The sequence below is a fragment of the Antrostomus carolinensis genome, unplaced genomic scaffold (assembly GCF_000700745.2).
Source record: "Antrostomus carolinensis isolate BGI_N321 unplaced genomic scaffold, ASM70074v2 scaffold1098, whole genome shotgun sequence".
Classification (NCBI taxonomy): Eukaryota; Metazoa; Chordata; class Aves; order Caprimulgiformes; family Caprimulgidae; genus Antrostomus; species Antrostomus carolinensis.
This window is the reverse complement of record NW_010334793.1, coordinates 14,104-35,165: the sequence shown is the minus strand read 5'-3', so window position 1 is coordinate 35,165 and position 21,062 is coordinate 14,104. Positions and strand designations below refer to the sequence as shown.

Genomic DNA, 21,062 nt, shown 5'->3' with positions numbered 1-21,062 from the left:
GGTTGGTTAAACAAGTGAAGGCAGCACAACAACCACAGTGTGTATAGGAGATATTGATCATATGGTGAAGGGAAGTATGGTATTTTCTTAACTGTATTTAAATGGGCAACCTTACATAACTACATGTATTTAACAGCTTTAATAAGATTTAGGAACATACCTTTGAGGTAGAAAGAATTACTTTCTAACATAAGTTTTGGCCAGAGGAGAATTAACAGTACATGATTTCACAAACTGACCCAAGAATTAGAAAGGACTAACATTTTTTGTCCTACTCATTATATCACCTGTCATTCTCTGTCTTCTTTATGGGAAAATCAGGTCTGAGATCCTTAATATTAATTGTTAGTGACAAACAGATTAATGTTTAAGAATAAATGTAGATTTTTTTTGAGAAAGAGGACAGATATGCATTTATTAAATGGTTTTTATAACAAATGGCATTTGTTATCCAAATAGCCCCTTTTCCCTTTTACCCACAACATCCACCACCCCCCAAAAACCAAACTGTATTACTTACTGGACTGTACAACAGCTTGAGTCTGTGCAGAAGTGCCTGATGCTATGTTAGTCAATGCCCATGCAGCTTCAAATTGTAATGAAGGACTGTAATGAAATAATTTTATAGTAATAAGTTGAAACATGATCTGCAGATTATTTCGTGGTTCATTTCAGCATTACTAGCCGTATCCACTCTGAGACACTCTACATTTAAGCAGTGCCACTGCACTAAAAGTTTTTTAAAAAACCCTCTAAGCCTGGACATTTCAGAGGAAAAGCTATAAGAAAAAAAATATATATTCTGTAACCTTTTGTAAACCACTCATCACTCTGACTTCATATTAGTAATAAAAAAAAATAAAAGCAATAATACCTGTTGAAGCACCTACCAACCAGTGAAGCTCACCACTACTCTAGTCAACTAGTCATCTCTTCTCTAGGAACAATTTCTAGCACCCTTCAGAATAAAATTTAATTATGCCTTTCTAATGGGTAAAAGAGACCTCCTCACATGCAACTGATGCAATCACCATTCATATTCAGTGAAGAAAGTACAACTGTCTTGCTGCCATTAGTAATTCTCAATAAATTAATCATGTCTGGCCATAACTAATAAAAACTTGGCCCTTCTAACATTATATCCCAGATCAAGTGTAAGCTGGTGTACTTGGATAGACATTTTTCTGCTCCATCATAGACACGGGAAAGACCTAGCACCAGTATCAAAAGACAGCATCATACCTGTATTAAAACTGACTTATTAAATGCAGATAAAATTAGTTACAAATAGCATGAAAGCTGGGACAACATTTCTTCCAAGATGTCTGTCAACTGCTGTCTATGCCCACAGCAGTTTAGTAAAACAGTCTGCATGGAAAGTGTTGTTCAAGAAAATGCTAAAGGTTAAGAGTTCTAAAAGCTATAGAAGAGTTTACAGTTAATGGTGGTTAGTATTAACAGTAAGGTGTCTGGCTTTGGGAGGAGCAGAGAATATTTCCTGTTAGGTGACTATTTTTAAGGTCCATGCTTTTTTGGGTCTTTATGAATTATGGTTTATATATAGCCATAGCACCTGCTTCTTTTAAGCTTTTTTTGTGCATTAGTTTCCAAAGCATTTTAAGTTTTTATTGGGGATGGGACTGGAAAAGAACTAGATAGGGGGGTCCAAGATGTGTAAATAAGGATTTGTAAAAACAAATAGCACCTGCCAGCAGCTATCTATAAACCTTTACATTCTAGGACCAAATACATTAAAATTCTAGTTCTAGGTTGGTCCTTCTTTTCTTCCTTTTGTGATAAGCTTTCAATTATAACAGGAACAACAGATTTAACAATCTGTTAAACAAAGTCTTTGTAGAATTTACCTCTACCACATATTATACAGCAATCAATCACAATTAAAAGGACTGATTAAGAAAATGTTGAGTTCAATTTCAAAAGGCTTATTAAACATTTACAAGGCAAATTATACAAAACATAGACAGAAAATTCAAATTAAAAGAATTTTCACAGCACTGAACCACCTACTTTTAGAGCAGACAGGCATTCGTGACCCAGTTTAAAACGCTATCCTGCTTTGAACACTATTGCCAACTGCCTTCTAAGCAACTGCTTTGTTAAACAAGCTAGAAACAAAGCTACTCGCACTTCATGTTTTTGCAACCACCAAATTATACTCAAAATGCCAATAAGCATTTTTGAAGTCTCTAGCCCTTGTGGATGCAGAAATAACCTTGAAAACAGAAATACTGTAAATACATTTATGGCTGGTTGAGACCAAAGATAGGCTGAAACATTTACCTCAAATGTACCTCATCTATCTGAATAATGGGCTCATGGATTGTGGAATATGGCGTTTTTCTTACATGTCATTAAATTCTTGCAACTACATGCTCAATGTTCTCTACGTCCTTTACTGAAGATCTTGTTTTCCAACAAAGAATCATAACCCAGAGCATGCTCACTGTGTTGTACCATCATGTGAGGGAGCAGCACAGAGTCAGAAGGAAACCCACCTTGCAGTAAGAACAAAAGCAGATAGAAACTGAAGCTAATAACCTTAATGAAAAAGACAAGTGTATTCTGGCAAAGAGAAGAGCCCTGTTCACAACCAGCGTGTTCTCTGCCTTCCCACAAATATGCACACAAAGTCTGAGTCAAGTTTCTTAAAAACTGTTAACAAAAAAGTCTGAAATATTCAAAAACAATGAGAAACTCAGTAAGGTTTTCTTCATTAGCTGGATATACTCATGCAAGCTCTAAGAACTAAAATGACATTTCAGTGGCAGAACAAATATTCCTGGAGAACTTATGGTTTATCATCACAGAATGTGATCCAGTGTGTCAGATTATACGGTGCTATGAATCCTCAGTTGCATTTGAAATAATTAGATGGGTTTTTGGATGCAGATTTTCAGTAAACGTGAACATTTTTAAAAGTATACTTACTTATCATCCCTTTCTAGGCATTTTACCAGAATTGGTAAAATTCCTGATTTTATTAAGTCATCAATAGGTGGATTTCTGTCACTGGATAGGAGCTTTCTGTGAAATTAAATGTAAAAGTAAAGTAAGTAACTTTCATAATGAGAAATGTGTAGGAAATGTATTTCTGTGCCCATATTTATTTTTACCTTGCGGCTTGGACAGCACTCAGTTGGATCACTGGGTTGTCACTTGTGGCATTCTGGAAAAAAAACATAAAACAAAACCAGTAAAACCTAAAAATGCACAGAACATGCACTTGTAACAAAAAAAAATACTTAAATGTAACATACCTGCAGTATAGCTTCTAGTGTTACATTTTGCTTGAAAAGAAAAAGAAAGTTTTAGTAATTTTGTTGCTGAGTTAAATTCTTTTTAAAAATTTAATACAATCAAACTATTTTTAACAGCCTATCAGTTCATAATTCTACTTTCAAATAATTGCAAGACTTCCAGAGTTAAAGTAAAACCAGACTATATTGTTTTGAGACAACAACAGAGAAAACACCAAAGTTTTCAAAATAGTTCTAGAATCAAGGAACTTACTGCTTTGAAGTCAGCATCAACATCAGAATCTTCTAAACTTTCTTCTTGGGGAACATTTCTTTTTTTCAAAAGATGTTCATCTCTTTTGTTCTGTAAAGAAATGATGAAAAATAAAGACACTTAATGCTTATTAGTACAGGATGATGATGTAACGGTCCCTTTCAAAACAGAAGTTTAGATAAGATTGCTTTCATAAAGGCATTTCTAACTGCAAATACAATTTACAGTGTTGGAAGAATCTAGCAGTTTGCTAATCACAGGCAGAACTATGACAATCCATGACACTTGAATGGATTAAAACTTCCAGTCTGGGGATCAATTTTCTAACAGACATTCAACATACACTTAGCTCTGCATGATACTAACATTTAGCCACACATAACAGAAATTATTTTTGAGTGTAAGATCGGTTTTCAGCTAAACCTCCTTCAAAGTTCCTGGTTACATGTATTTTCCTCTTGCATGTAAAGCAGTATGCTCCATGTAATATTTCTGACGTAATATTACGTACGCTGACACATGTAATATTTCCCACTCACACTGTTAGTCTAATTTCTGACTTAAAACAAACCACCCTCCAGTCTTTAAGGAATTACTGAAGAAAAAAATACCTTTTCAGTGGTAAAGTACTCATTTAACATTTCTACCTTGCTTAATTAGAATAATCTAACACCTAAAGTCCTAATTTAAAAAGAAAGGAATCAAATAATCAATTGTAACTGTATCCAAATGCACTTTTTTACAAATTTAAAATGTTGTAAAAGTATATTTATCATAGAATCATGGAATGGTTTGGGTTGGAAGAGACCTTAAAGATCTTCTAGTTCCAACCCCCCTGCCATCAGCAGGGACACCTTCCACTAGACCAGGTTGCTCAAAGCCCCATCCAACCTGGCCTTTTCAGAAGTATGAAGCGGTCTTTTCTAAATTTTAGACTTAATCTTTTGTTTGGTATGTCTAGAGGTATAATCAATGATAGAAAGGGCGATGGAAGATGATGATGCAGCATGTATATCTGAACAAAACATTGAAAAGGTGTAGCAAACAGCTACAATACCTAAACCAAATCTACTATATTAGCAAGGAAATGCAAGCTTTTCAGTCGCCAAACAATTATCTGATAGCCAAACAGAACTGACTATATATCACACTCTGCTTGTAAAATATAAAAAAGCCTCTAAACAGAATAATGTTCTGAAGGAATCTCCAATATTTTATTTTATTATATGTTAGAAAAAACAGCAACTTCAGGTCCAAAATTTCTGGGATTTTCTTACTTCACAGACATTTCTAAAATAATTTAAAACAACTTTTCCAGCCTCAGTTTGAAATATGGTATTTATTTTTTTCAGATAAGACAATGCTAAAACAATGAACAAGCATCAGAATTAAACAGCCCTTTAATGCAGAAGACAACATTCCACAAACATGGCATAGTTTAACTTTTGTCAAGTCTAAGTACAGAGCCTAATCCCCAAAGAGTGCACAAGATCACCTGGACTAGCTACGGGAGCCTACTCAGAGCACATCCACACAGACAAGCACTAAAGGTGTTTAGTTGTCAAGTGTTTCTGGAGAGAAGGAAGATGGAAATGATCAGGCAGTTAAATGCTGAGAAAATAGTGTCATGCAGACAAAGTGCATCGGGCAGGCGCACACTGAAAGATGCATTCACCAGAAAGACCTACAATATATTTTTCTTATTTTTCCACACTAAGAACTTGGCATTGCCATTTTGAGTAAGGAGCAAACAACATTCAGCCCCAGTTAACCTGGCTTTGCTGAAATACAATTCCTTTTCCTACTGTTTGTCTAAACCACAGCCTATGCTTTGGCAACTGCAGGGACCAAACTCGGTTTCCCGAGGCCCTCTCCACGCACAGGTCAACTTTCTTCAGTGCACAGCTACTACACATACCCCCCCATGGAGGAAGGGCCTCCTTCCTGCCTTGCATGAATGGCTTCTACAGGATCAGCTGTGCTGTTCTGGTAAAACATGCCAACCCTGGCAGAAGGGACTGAAGCTGGAGGAACGTCCTGATGTCTTCAGTCGTACTGTCCTCCTCCTCCCACCCTCAGGTACTGTCACAGCTCGCGGTGGTGCGAGTCCACGCACGTGTGAATGTACAGGGAAACATATTTAGTTCTGAGGGTGCAGACACTGGCCCAGCAGACATTCCACGTCTACAGAAAAGGTGCAGCCTGAAGGAACTGGGATCTTAGTCCAGAACTGTCACCAACGGTCTGCTGGAGCAAGTGAAATGATTCATATTAAACCACTTACTGGGAAAGATCCAGTTTACTTGTCATTCACAGCAAACTACTGTGGTACAATGCAGGGTTTTCTGATTCTGTTCCTCCTACATCACATGCTCAGAAAATTCAGGGAAAGACCTTTGCAGGGTTTTTGTAGAATATGTTTGATGTAAGAACTGTTGTCCACGCTGATTCACCTGGTGACATCTACTTGTTTTTCAAACAAATGATTCAGTATCAGTGGCACTCAACTATGTGTTTTGCAAGATCTTGCAATAAAGACAGGTGATCTTTACTTTTAAATTTCTGTAAAAAAGCCTTTTAAATGCAGGCCTCTTGCAGATCCTTTGATACGAAAGATGATGAAATACCTAGAATAGTCAATAATTTAGCCAACAAACTTTTTATTGAACTTACTGAAAAGAAAATTCTAGTCAGGAAATGTCACATTAACTCATTTGTTATTTTACAGTTTCTTCTGTCAGTAAAAAAAGATAAAGCTTTTAAAGAGCCCAAACAGTAGATTCTCCCATTTAGGCATTTCACACCTTTCACACTGTATTATCAGATTGCCCCACCACTGAATCCTCTGACCTTAAGGAACTGTCCCCATATTTGGGGAGAGAAACTGGTAGACCACCATTCCATGTTGCTCCCCACAAAAGCACCTATACTAGCACAGAATGGATGCACCCCGGAGAGCTTCAACTGAAATCACTCCAAAATGCAGAGGGTATGTAAGAGCCATTTAAAGTCATACTACTTCACTCCTATTGTAAGTGGAAACTTAAATAAGGCCAAAGTCTTCTCAATTGTGTTGACATTAAATAGATGGCATCCACCTGGAATGAAGACTGAATTATTAAAATGGAAAGAATATTAGATATTCACATACCTGTGAGCCACATCTATCACACACATTACTTCCACCCTCAATACTTTTCCTCCCAAAAAAAGACATTAACCAGAAACAGCTGAAACAACATAATGCATCTTCTAGCTTGAAAGATCTAGAAGTTTTTGGATGCAGAAAGCAAAGTCACACTGCAACAACTATGGCACTCAACATGTATCCCTCTACAGATGTGTGTGTCTCTTCAACATATACAATTACATCGTTCTGAGTGATCAGTGTTTGTCAGGGCTGTGCTTCTACTAGAGTGTAATATAAGGGTTATGGTCCCCAGCTACCCTAGAAAGCAGGGATTAAGGTGTATCTTGAGATCCTCTCTCAAGCAACCTGAAATATCTGGTGGCAGCAGCTGGATTACAACAGTGAATCATAAAATGGTTTGGGTTGGAAGTGACCTTTAAAGGTCATCTAGTCCAAACCTCCAACACAACACAGAGAACAGAGTTGGAACAAAGCAAGAGTCCCACTGTGGGTGACTGAACAGCATCCTCACAGAACGGCAGGAATAAGCTGCATGGCCTCCAGCAGCCAAAAAGCTGGAAAATCACCTTCCACACACACAAGGCAGTAAGTCTAGAGCATGTCAGTGGACAAAGCACTGGATTATTCCATGCCACTTCACCTGAAGAAAGAATACCTGCCTGTAACCATTATTTGATACATACTTCATGCTTATTCACAGTGAGCGCACTTCTATACAAGTACCATTAGCTGAAATAATTTGCTTGAGCAGTATTTAGAGGGGAATGCACAAATTCTCTCTTCTTGTGGCCACAGAGTTGGTGATGAACACTTTTTTTTAAGTTCTTCCACTTCCCTAGAAATCTTCCAGGGACTTGGACAAAGAGGAAAGGAGGGCAGGTTGTAAATGAACATATAGTTACAGAAGAACAGTAACAAACAGTAACTTGTCTCTCTCTTTCAGGCAATTCCCCATGTGTACATTGATGCAGTGGGTATCTCCAAACAGTACTCCTCACAAAAACTCCATTTACCTGGAAGAGAATCCCATGAATCCCCAGATGAACAGGCACTGAGGGACTGTTCTCCTAATGGCAGCAGCATGCTGAGAGGTGAAATAAAACAGAGCTCCAACTAACTGTTCTGCAGCTATCGGGAGTGGAGATATCCCACTGGGAGGCCACCAGTGGTGAAGATGGTAACAAAGGAATAATGTTTCCACTTCTGGCCCCTCAAACATACATAATCTAGGTTTAAATTCCACTACAGGACCAGGTCTCTTGACAAGAACCTGAGTGAATTTCTAGTAACAGCTTTTGGATATGAATCCGGGGAAAGATTCCATCTCTTTAATGGTTAGGAAAGGACCATTAGTTGGCTCTACTCACTTAGAACTCATTAACAACTACAGAGAGTTTAAAAAAACCCTGTAAACCTGTAAAAAAGGCTGAACAGGTTAATCTGACAATCCTACAATCCATGGATATCAAAATTAAATCCTGCATGCTTAGTGAACTAGGCTCCTTGTATCCAAAGGCAGTCAAACAGATTCCCAGACAGCTCTTCAGATAAAGAGCAAAGCTAGATACACCATTAGACAACAAAGGCAACTTCTTTACATTTGAGTTCTGGCAACTCACTTTTGCGACAATAGACAGCAGTCACAATGTTCCTGTTTGGCTAGTGCACATCTTTCTCAGAAAATAAGCAGGTTCACTAAAAATAAGTAGACACATAGATGTACACCAGCATGTTGCCCCACAGCCCCAAGCACAGGGGCCTGTTAAATTGGGTAAAAGTATGTTCTTACTAAAATGGATTCAATCAAGCCTCCAAGGAATTTCTTCACAGCCCTTTTCAGCTAAGTCTCCAGAAGAATACTCCGAGAATATAATTTTCCTTCTAGGGTCTTTGTTTTTTTTTTTTTTTGAGGAATCAGTCAAGGCAGGGTAGATGCAAGTTTTTTCCCAAGAATGTGCACCACTGGCACTGGATAGGGAAACCTCTAGAAGAACACAGTGATAGAGCTTCAGTTTCCCCGTGACTGTAGCTGTCTCTTTGAAGTTGGTAGACTTACACCTAAAACATGTACTTTACAGTGAATGAAAACATTCACATTGAACTGTAAAAGATGTGTAACCAAAGCAAGCTTTACGATCCTGAACCTGAAAATGTGATTATTTTTTTTTCTTTTGCATTCTCAGACTTCCTGAGAATCAGAAAAAGATTTTTCCCACCCTAGCTCTCCCAGCAAGATGAAGAGCCTCACTACTTTATTTAGGAGCTACTGTGGACATAATCAATCTTATTTAAGAAAGATCAGAGCAGGGACAAGTACAATATGCCAGAGAGGTAAAAAAGACGTATGCCCATGGCTCCTCAATCCACCACGTGTTTAGCAAATAATTGCTTTGCCTTGCATCAAACTTAATGGCAATTAGAGCTTTCATGAGCTCATGTCTATGTGGTCTCAGAGGCAGCTGAGTTTGCCAAGAAAGTCAAAAATAAACCTTGTGAGAGATCCTGGAAGTTCTCAGGATTCCAGTTAGTTAGCAGGCCTTAAAGGAGGCCAAGATCCTCTGTTTCTGCTGAGGTTAGGAGTGTTAAGGCTTCCTTTGAAGGGTGGCATCTAACCCAATGACCATGGCATTGACCTGGCTAGGGACTACCTTTCTTAAAGCACAAAAGCAGCTCAAGTCAAGCCTCCTTCTCACAGAAAATTAAGTGCCCAGAACCAAAGGATATCTCACAGCAGTGGAGTTACAGGATTCACAGACTCACAGAATATTAGGGATTGGAAGGGACCTCAAAAGATCACCTAGTCCAATCCCCCTGCCGGAGCAGGAACCTAAACGAAATTACACAGGAAGGCGTCCAGGCAGGTCTTGAATGTCTCCAGAGAAGGAGACTCCACAACCTCCCTGGGCAGCCTGTTCCAGTGCTCTGTCACCCTCACTGTAAAGAAGTTTCTTCTCACGCCTAAGTGGAACCTCCTGTGTTCCACCTTACACCCATTGCCCCTACTTCAGATAGGGATTCACTTAAGATATGGAAACTTACAACTGAATCTGAACCACTACTCACCCACCCCACTCGCCTTCAGAGTGAGACTTATCAGCTAGGTCAGCCAATTAATTCCAGGGTCCCTGTTGCTAACAGAGCAGCCTTTGGGTTTCTGTGATGCTGAAATTAAGTGATAAACATTCCAAAGCAGACTTCACCAAGACACTATAGTGAGAAGTTTAAATTCTAAATCCTGGGACAGCCTCCATCACCAAAACTGACACTGTTATCTTACCTATCTGGAAAGAGAGACGACTTGTTAAGCTCTTTGGCCCACTGTTGCACTACAATATAGCTAGAGATCAAGACCATCTTTCCAGAAGTGTAGTAGGGCCATTCCCAAAATGCATAAAACACATGTTCAGCAAGGTCAATATGGAATCAGAAAAAGGCACCTGACCATCAGGAGTGTCATCTGACTGGCTCATGGTGCCAACTCATACCTCGGACAGGATTCTGCCAGATGACTGCTACCCTTCTATGTCAGAGACAGCTTTGTTAGCTGAATTCCTTATCAAATGATAAATGATTGGGAAAAGGAAAAAAAAAAAAAAAAAAGGAAAAAAGTAAAGTTTCTAAGAGCTGTGGTGTGGTGTAAGGACAGTGAACAGAGATAATATATTTTGAAACACAGAATGTGTTGCAAATGCACCTTGATGTCTGTAAAATCAACAGAATAAACACCTCACACTGATGCACACAGAAACTGTTTACTACTGTTCAAAGCGGTGTATTTTTTTTTTATTCCATCTTACAAAACAGAGACGTAAGCAACTTCATCAGATCCATTCATTTGATATTTATACCCACGTTGATTCAAAAGACAAATCCATGACTACGCAGTGTGTCAACTGTACACATCAAGAATATGCTCAATTTGCCTGTTTTCTTCAAAAGCCAGGTGTATAGTCAGCATCTGGATGGCTGGGATTCAGGGAAGATATCCCATTCTTTGGAGGGGCATGGGTGGATTACTAAGGTCCTGCCAACACAGACATTTCCTGAATCTGGCATACTCATGCCAGGGTCGCAGTTCAGATGAAGACTGAAGTAATATTACAGCTTATGCTTACGGCTGCTGGAGCTTAATAAAATATATCCTTTTACATTCCAGTCCCAATTCTGCACTAGAAGCAATGACCTCACATCTGCCACAGACTTCCCACAGCAAACCAGTTGCCTACCAGCACCAGGTCAGTTGCTGCAAACCAACAACTCGGACACATGCTGAATCTCTTATTAAAGCAGACTTCTTCTGGACTCTGCAGTGGAAGATGTTCAGTAAACACTCCAGCAGAACACAACTTCCTGCATTTAAGAGTTCTGCAGCTGCCGTTCACTCTTGATTTACAGTCTGGCCTACATCCCCTGCTGAAGCTTCTCTAAATGTGTAACTGACCTTTGCACGTGCAGTTTTCAGTGAAGTCACTAGCAACTCATAGGTTTCCTCTTCCTCATTTCCACTCACATAGTACTGGCACATACAAGATTCCTTACAAACAAAACAACCCATTGCCTTGTCTTAAGCATATAACTTGCTTCCCACCACGCTTCTGTAATAAAACGGCCTTGAAATTGTGACCTGTTACAAAAACCAATTATGAGAATTAAATTAAAATTAAAATTCTCACTTTGCACTGCAAAGTTCTCTCCAAAGACTGCACTGGAATGCTCACATGCAGTCTCAATTTAACGAGCTGTACGTAGACACGCTGCATTAGCCAAGTCATCTTCTACAGCGTTGCTTTGCTGGCAGTCACAGGCTGCCCAGGTGCTGTGAATGGATCTTCCCAGTACAGATTTCAGTTACACAGCAAGTTTTACACTGCACCAACACACTAGTTCTGAACAGAGACGGCCTCTAACATGTCAGCATAAGCTTCAACTGCTGAGAATTCAGACACCAAATCACAGAATGTTAGGGATTGGAAGGGACCTCAAAAGATCATCTAGTCCAAAATGTATTACCTGAATCTCATTTTAAGCAAAAACTGGCTGATTTAGTTTTTCACTTGGTACTTGCCACTGTCTGTAGAAATAGTTTTCTCCACACCTTGGTCACCTACCAGTACTGATGAGGCCATAGCCAGCTTAAGCTACACAACACATTCAGACAACTTGAGCTAGTTCCTTTGATCAGGAAAATCTGAAAGCATTAAACAATTTTTAGATGACACATCATGCTCATGTAAGTATTAAGATACTTTTTTTTCAGTCATCTGGGTCCAATTAGGTTTCTTCAACTGATTCTTATAGTCTCAGGATGAATCTTACAAATATTTTTTTTTATATTGTAATGAGATAAAGATATTTTTCTTTAAGACCTGGGGGGCGGGGCGCAGGGGAGAAGAGTCTCTTTTTTAAGAGAAGCAGAAGGATCCCAGGAAAATATACAAATATTTTTTTTTATATTGTAATGAGATACAGATATTTTTCTATAAGACCTGGGGGGTGGGCACAGGGGAGAAGAGTCTCTTTTTTAAGAAAAGCAGAAGGATCCCAGGAAAATACTTGCACAGGATTTCTCATAGCTCCTACACAATCAGGAGATAAGTGCCATAAATTGTACTTACAAACCCTTCACCTTGATTTTAGCAAGGCTTTTTTCTTGTCTCTCATTTTGCAAATAGTGGAAAAAATAATAAAAAAAAAGATTAAATTGGGTGGGTGTGCACTCCTAAGTAAGCCCCATCAGACTCTCAATGATTCAACTGGCAAACTGGAGATATGCATCAAACAGGAGACCCAAAGGAGCTTGGCCTACATCTAGAATATTGAAAGTACACACTTTCAGCAAGTCATTAATGAAAACACTAGAAAACATGGGTGATACCAAGGTGGGGAAGCCTTGAAGCACACTGGGGAACAGAATGGAAATTTAAGTTAAGTCTGGAAAAAGCAGATGTAATTCAAAAGACAAGAAGCAATCGTGTTTAAAACTTCTGCATTTATTTAACTATGCAAATAGAGAACACAAACAACTATCCCTGCTGTGCAGTACTGTAAGAAGTGTCCGAAGGGTAAAACAGATCACAGACCAAGTGCCAAGTCAGCAACACACTCAATAGGAATACTGTGTTAAGAATTGTTTTTCACTGTCCCATTTGAACCTCAGCTGTGGCCTGCATCCTTCAAGACTTCCACACTTCCAGAAAGATAACAGGCAATTTGGATCTGAGGAGCAGAAACAAGTCAAATCTAGGAAACAGCATGATCAATGAAAGGGTGAAGAACAGAATTTGTCTTAACAGCTTAAAACTACAGGGGACAGTATCAGTCCTCAAATATATTGAAGGTACCCCAAAGACAGATACAAGTTTATCCCTTCTCTTTACACACACAGCCCAGGAACAGTTTAGCTTGTGAAAGCAAGCAAGACTTTAAGGTGCCTAGAAAGGCTGATGGAAATGTTACGAATGATGAGAGTGTAACAAATCCTGTATTTAGGCAGAGCACTGAACTCAATCACCTCTCATGGTCATTATCTTCCCAGATATATTGCCATTTACACAATATAACCGAAGTCTGACCCTAAAATTAACTCCCTCTACAGCACAGAAGCAGTAACTTCCAGAAAACAAAATAAAAGAACATCCATACTTTCTAAATGCTAAAACACTCCCTTTTCCCCATTCAGAGACTTTAAATATTTGAACAGCTGACAGATTCACTGTAGCAATATGAGAACTGGTACAGAAACCGAATATGGATTATTTCCAAGTGATACACTGGAGTAAAGCAGTACTGTTCTGCTGTGCTGAGCTTAAGGAGTTGGAGAGTAAAACTAATATTAGAATCTGTAGTTAATAGTCTCCAAATTTACAGCTTTTCTATATAAGTTTGGGGTCATAAAGCAAAGTTTATAGCAAAGTATTTAGCTAAGACACCAGAACATTTATTATCAAAGTAACACAGTTGATAAACAAAAACAGACTCACCTTCCTCAATTCAATTGTAACTTCATTTCTGTGTCTTCTCATAGTCTGTAAATAAAAAGAAAAAAAATATTTGTATGTAAATAGAGTAGTATTCTGTTTTGGAATCAGTTGTTTCTAGGTCAAAAGTGCAGTTATTCATCAAAGATGAAGAAAAGAGTGTGCATAATTTATAACTCAGTCTTTCCTAGCAAGATGCATAAGTTGCTTTTTGCAAGTTGGGTTTTTTTGTTTGGTGGGTTGGGGTGTTTTGGTTTTTGGTTTTTTGTTTTTCCCTGGCAGGGGGTGGTGGGCATAGGCGGGGAGGGTGGTATGTTTTACGTGTTTTTTTAAGATTATACACCTTACAGAAAGCTTTGTCATAAACCACAATAAGTATCCCAAAGGCAGAAAACATTGACTACCCCATAGAGTTTCACTGGATGATTCTCCAGGTGTTTATACATGCACATCAAAAGAAGTAAATACAGGTTAGACAGTCTCATATTCACGTATGACCACATTCACAACCTAAACACATAACCTATGAGTTATCTGGCCAAAATCAGACAGAATATGACTGAGCTCAATGCCAACAAGACAGACTAGGCTTGTTGCAAAAGGAAACAAAGCACAGTGACACTGAGTCTGCTTAGGATCTATAACCTGAACACTGTAAAGGAAAACCAGTCCACAAATAACTCAGCTCCTTGAAGATACTGGGCACTTAGGATGCTGCTATACCTCTTAGCTAAGAGAGTTCAAAAGATTGAGAAAGAACAATTTTAGCCTAGTGAAGGCAACCTCCCTAGGTTCACTTTACAATCAGTGGAAAAGACATGTACCATCAGAATGCAATTCAGAGAAAATCAGGACTGGATGACCGCTAGCAGCCTAGAAAGATCACCGACACTAACTAAAATTAGCCTTTTAAAATACTTTCTATGTCCTATCCTTGCTACTGACCTTCACTGCTACTATCATGTTCCTTATGAGTTAGGGCAAATAACCTCCCCAAGTTAAAAAGTATCAGTGAAGACCAGAAGTACACAGAAAATACCAACACTCCTCATCACCCATCAGAGGAAACACCAAACGTGCTAGAGCTCCAACATGGGTAAGTGAAATGAGCAGACTTCACACACGAATCCATACAGGAACATTATCGTAGCTTCACTGTTCCCAACTAGTTTGCATAGCAGCGTTCATTTAATTATTCAGGTTGACTTGCGAGTAAGGAAGGCTTGTCTTCTTGTCCACTGCTTAAATAACCAACTCACTCCAGTAAACACAGACACAACTCTCCTTTTACATCTGCAAGTGTGAACTATACTACTTTAAACAAAGCAAGTCCTCATTACAGTAAGAGGACACTAGAGCATCCACCAGAACTACACTTTTTCCCCCCCTTCTCATTATTTTGCTAAACCATTTGATTCTTGTGACCACCTGAGCCTGCTGCAGAAGCTCAGCGTAACAGGACTGGATTGCTGGGGAACCGGAGCGCATTGGGTAGGTAGGGAATGGACAAATGAAGAACCTGAGAAGTCACTGCATTCAACTAGCAAGACCAGTCATTCAAGTTTCTCATTATATTAGAATTTTATATTTGAATAATCTTAAAAACTGCATCAAATTCAAAGGCACTACATAGCCTGAAAGTGTTTTTCAATATTTATTCCGTATAACTCTGCATTTCAATAGAAAAATATAGTTAGACAAGGCTGTCTCAGATTTCTGCTATAAAAGCTCTCTCTCTTCATCACTCCAAACGTGCTAGACAGCGAAGTCCTTTATAGAACTTCCCACCAGTAACAACCCCCTCACTCCACCCTAAAATCTAATCTTTTATTCCTATTTATCTTAAATTTTAAGGGGTACCTCACATGCAAATAAGTTAACTTGAATATCCATTAGCATTTTCTCCCTAAAATCCAGTATTGTATGTGCTAATTTGAAATCTCAGCAATTTAATGGATGCAAGGCACAATTTACTTTTCAATTTCCTTCCTAGTTACAATTTACTTCTAGAATTTTTCATATATCTATGTGACAATATCTGGAATATTTTCTATTAAGCAGAAAAATCAGACCAAATTTGAAGCTCTCTAGGGGACAACCATAACATTTGCCACCTACCATTCTTCAGGAAGCAAAGCAGATTTAAGAAAGACTATATGCTACGTTCAGTTCAGCAGCTTAATATTTTTGGTTTAGAAAAACACAAATACAGTGCAGTCCCAAGCAAGGAATTACTATTCATTTCATTAATTTACTCTAAAATCTCCTCTAAAATCTGCTTTGACTAAAAACAGTTACTCAGAGTCATCCATCCATAAAGGCTCTACTGGGAAGACTGAGCTTCTTTCTAAAGGCAAATAATTCACTCAGCTTTTCAATTAGGGTTTTATCCTTGTTTCATACTTCCATTATTTCAGCCCCACTGATCCTACCCGACTGCAATTTTGCATTAATATTTTTTTACTAGTTTTTTGCTTTTATCAAACTGATCTTCAAAATATTTGACTACTCCATTATGGCTTTACATTTAATGTGCAAGAATCTCCCATCTTCTCCTCATTTACAAAGCTGTCACTCTTTAGAAAGATCCTTCGAAAAGGTTATTGACTACGTGGACCTTTTTGCTGACTAGTACCATACATTTTCTGAGCTTTAATATGCATCTTAAGGCAACTTCCACACTAACTGGGTTTTGCCCTTTTAGCTGTGCTTTCCTATTTCCCTTTAAACTTATTATACGTAGTTTCTCTTTCAAAGCAGCTCTGGTACAGTTCTTTTTTTCCTTCCTCCTTCAAAAGTCAGAATAGGCAGTACTCAGCCCTATGTCCAGAGCTGCTTTTCCATTCACAGAGCAAGTAGGTTGATAACTGAGGAGATCACTTAGCCTCAACCTCACAGAACTGATAAGTGTTATCTGGCCCCCACTGAATCAAGGGCTCCCAGTTTTGCAGTTTCCTGCTGGCACAGCATCTTTAAATAAATTCAGCATGTCGGCGTCACCGGGATCATCCAAGAATCAGGAGCACGGTGTTATGGCTAGAGTCTTCCTACAAGAACACTGGACTGAAGCTCCTAAAGAGTCTGTGGCACATTCTGGCAGTTAAACTTGGTTGCCTTGATGGCCAGATCACGACCAGTGCTCTCAGACAGATGTACTCTGACAGTATTTCTACCTTGATGAAACTAGTGTTCCACGTCATGTCCCCGACATACGAGATGAGCATTGCATACCAATGTATTTAAGACCATGGATTCCACTTCATACATGTCAATAGTTGCAATTATAGACTGTACAGGAAAAACACATGTATGCACTTGACACTGGCCTGATTTCTTAGGTTTATGCCTGATAATTGGGATTTGTTCAGACTGTTCCCCACCTGGATTTTCTCCTCTTTACCACAGGAGCTGATACACTGGTGATGGACTGCTCTATGATAGACATCTGGGCGCCTGCAATTTGGCCACCCTTGCCTTGAGAGACCATACTCTTAAAGACCAAAAACATGCTTCAACCTCACTTGATGACAGGAAATGCAGGTATACATATAGCACCATGCTATATAACGGACTCTCCTGCTGGGCTTTTGCATGATTTACTTCAAAACTTGCATACTGATAGGCACAATTCCTAACCTTATCTGTTGGTGGCAGGGGGTTGGCAAAGACCAAATTTTGTTCCCCAAAAACCAGTCTTAAGTCATCCAGTTAATTTTTTGTCCTGATTTGGCATTTCTTAAAAGGGAAGTATTTAAAGCTTGTGTTTCGGATGAAGAATTTTAGAAATACAGCAGGTTATCAGCATCTTCCTACATACTCAGAAGTAAACATACTATAATCCAACAGCATATAAAAGAAGCAGAGTGTTAGGGCTTAAGTACCACCACAAGCCTCTCTTTAAGGAAGCATTACCACTGTAACCAGAATACCACACTTACACCACCTGCAAGCCCCAGAATACAGGGAACTGATAGGCATTTACAAGAGATTTATACAGTAGTAAAAAGGTTAAACATTTTCCCCAGCTAACACAGGTCAGCTAAAACAGAGAGAAGAGACAAAATCCTTCTGCAACTTAACCCCACAGATTCATTACCAGTCTTCAGGCTGGGAGGACAACCATCTGCTAAAGTCCATCCCAGCAAGATGTTACCAATGGATCTAATACAGCATTTGACACCCAGAGCATGTGACTATGGTCACTTCTCAGCTTCTTGTACTCGATCAAGTCACTTCATGTCACACTGAAACAGCACATCTCAAAACTGCCTCCCAAGACAAATCTTAACTGTTTCACTGAATTAAAAAATAAAATAAAATAAAATCAGACTCCAAATCTCAGAAAGGAAAAACTCAGCATAGGCAAAGCCCAACAAATCACAAAAATGATGACAGTTTACTCCAGCAGAGCCTGAACCATGAGGCCACTCCTAAACACAGTGGTATTAATGCACCATATGCAAGGTGCAGAAAATAAAAACTAGTAGTAACTATCAGTCAGCATGTACTATTAAGAAACAAGAACATACAACACTTACCAAGTTGTGCTACAACTTTGCATCTCCATTGTTACACATGACTCAAGTCAGACTTAAGTTCATAACAAGAGATTTCTTCTCCCCAGTTCACCATCTGTGAAGAACAACTCCATACCAGTGTGCTTGACAGGCTGACATAATCACAGTAAGGTACCACGTACTGTTAAGTCTTGTAACAAGCCAAAAATAAAAGTATAGCACTATGTCTAATTTCAATTTCCTTGGCTTTTTATTTTATAAAATAAACCAGAAAAAACCCAAAAGATCTACTAGATGCTCTTAGAGAAATCACTGTTCTCACTTCTACCCTGAATTTCTGAATACCTTTCCAAAGCCAGATACCAAGTGCTGTGTGCCAAGAATCTCTCCCTAACACCTTCCACTTGAAAGAAAAATAATCCCTAGTTCCATCAAAACTGAAATTTTCTTTATTGGCATATAAAATTAATCACTATGCACATTAGGGCTGTTGTGTTAAGGGCTGCAAGGGAACCTTGTTTCAGGTTGATACAAAACACAAAAATGCTAAGCTGGCAAAAGATTTAAGAGACACTAGACCTTGAAAATAAAGCAAGCCTCAAGACAATGCCCAAAATAAGGCTTCAAAGAATGCCTCAGTCCCTGTAAAACTGCCTTTGACACACTCGATGGGCAGAAGTGACACAGAGTACAGCCAGCCTCATCAGATCAGTGTTTCAGCTCTGGTATCTCTCTTCCAACCAGAAGGTGACAAGAAACTCAAAGCTCAATTTCAGAGCCACCTGTGGAGAAGGGAAATGTCTTCTTGCTTTTTCAGCTGATATTTGGGTTATGAGAGAAGACAGAACTGTACATAAAACTCTTGATATCAATAAGCAATGGGTAAAGAGAACCCTCTGCAATTCTGAACTATCAGTGCAACAGTAACCCCTACCACCAGCACATTCAAAGAATTACTTTTAAGTGACTTAACATTTGGGACCCTCTAGGTCAACCATATGAAGTACCAAAAGTGAAACCCCGTACAAAGGTGCATAAGATACTCAGTACATGTTAAAGAGCAAGTACCACTGCTGCAACACTACCACCTGATGTCTTAAGAAGGACCATCCGCACCTTCGTAGCAAATGAAAAAAAGATTACTTTGAAGTTTTTAATAGTATTTAGATTCTAGAGGAGAGAATTAAGTCTAGCAAGCTTCTCTGGCTTCTTGAGCCTTTGTTTAACACAGAAAATGTTTAACTGGATAATACATTAAACTACCTGAAAAGGCAACTTACATAGCTTCTGTAAAAAAATTAAAAAATAAATACAGAATCCTGAAACCAATCAGCTGTACCCGTATAACGCACCTCAGAAAAAGATAACACATTTTCCAAAACCCTCTGTAGCAAATACGCAATATCGTGTGTTTTCCCTTGGGGAGGGTATGAAACAAAACAAGCAAAACTCTACAAAAGTTAAAATTCAAGATAATTCAAAAGGACAAAACCGCATTGGAGACAAAACAGTCAGAACAGTCCTTCTATTTATGAAAGAAGGATTTTAAACATTGGTACTGTTGTATGCAAGTTAGATCTCATTCACAATGAAGTACCAGAACTAGTCTTAGGGTTTCTGTTAACTTGAAATTTCTACATCATATCTAAAAGTCAGTCTTAATTGATTAGAAGCACTTCAAAGTCCCTTAAGTATATCACTTCCAGAGACAAGAAATTCTGGATACCTGATAAGATTACTTCATTCCCAGATACAGTACAAATCAGAAAATGAAACCTATTTAAATGTGTGAATGATACAACTAGCGAGAAGCTCAAGTTGTTACCTTCCCTTTGTTATGCTGGGAAAAAGATTTCTTAAATGAAATTAAAAATTAAGTTTCACGTACAAAGTGTTTAATAACATACATTCTCTGTACAGAAAAAAATAATCAAATGCTGCAACAGTAAGTGGTGTGAATTTTAAACATATTAACGATTTTTAGCTACATCAATTGCTGATTTTTAGCTACATCATAAGCTGAAAGAGGGCAGGTTTAGATTAGATATTAGGAAGAAGTTCTTCACTGTGAGGGTGGTCAGACACTGGAACAGGTTGCCCAAGGAAGTTGTGGATGCCCCCTCCCTGGAAGTGTTTAAGGCCAGGCTGGATAAGGCTTTGAGCAACCTGGTCTAGTGGAAGGTGTCCCTGCTGATGGCAGGGGGGTTGGAACTAGATGATCTTTAAGGTCCCTTCCAATCCAAACCATTCTATGATTCTATAATTGTGTCAAAGGGAAGATTAAAGCATAACCATAATTTAATGACTAAAACTCTATCTACCCTTTTAATGACATGACCTGGAGCACAGTGTGGTGCTCACCCAGACTAGCCACGTCACTAAGTGGGATGCTGGAGAAGTGACAACTTTTAATGAACACATTTACACCACTTCCAGTGCAACAGGAGCAAGTCCAGAAGACATAAGCGATGGAGAGGCAGGAAACAGATGTTTTTATGGCAGCCAGCACATCAGCAGTGCCAGCACGGCTGGCCTGCCAGCTGCTCCTGCTCTGCTGCACGCTGACCAGCGTGCATCACCCTCCAGCCAGCCCATGGAAGTGGGGAAGCCGGGCTCACCTTGACAAGACAAACAACACACACCAATGTCAGTTTTGGCTATTCTGTGGATACAAAAGATACGCTTTCATCAACCTTGGTAAGATGTGAATTTAGTTGCTTCTGAAAGCTCACTTAATAAAGTGGAAAAGAGAGAACAAATTCACTGACTGATTCTAATTTTTCTGCATTTACAAACTTCATTGAAAGATAAATCGTCATTTAAATTCTTTATATCTGCTCTTGCCTCTCAACATTAAAGGAGCCAGTCTCAGAAAACCAGAAGACA

General features: G+C 38.8%; 1 protein-coding gene across 1 annotated transcript in view; it reads right to left on the bottom strand.

The window, feature by feature from the left end:
* Positions 1-16,859, bottom strand: part of KPNA3 (karyopherin subunit alpha 3) — a 31,817-nt gene extending 14,958 nt beyond the window's left edge. The window contains exons 1-7 of the mRNA XM_010174286.1: positions 16,833-16,859; positions 13,663-13,707; positions 3,532-3,621; positions 3,279-3,308; positions 3,135-3,187; positions 2,950-3,045; positions 521-606 (exon numbers count right to left, since the gene is read on the bottom strand). Of these exons, the coding sequence (XP_010172588.1) occupies positions 521-606; positions 2,950-3,045; positions 3,135-3,187; positions 3,279-3,308; positions 3,532-3,621; positions 13,663-13,707; positions 16,833-16,859 (427 nt within the window). The remainder of the gene's footprint in view (positions 1-520; positions 607-2,949; positions 3,046-3,134; positions 3,188-3,278; positions 3,309-3,531; positions 3,622-13,662; positions 13,708-16,832) is intronic.
* Positions 16,860-21,062: the final 4,203 nt, after the last annotated feature.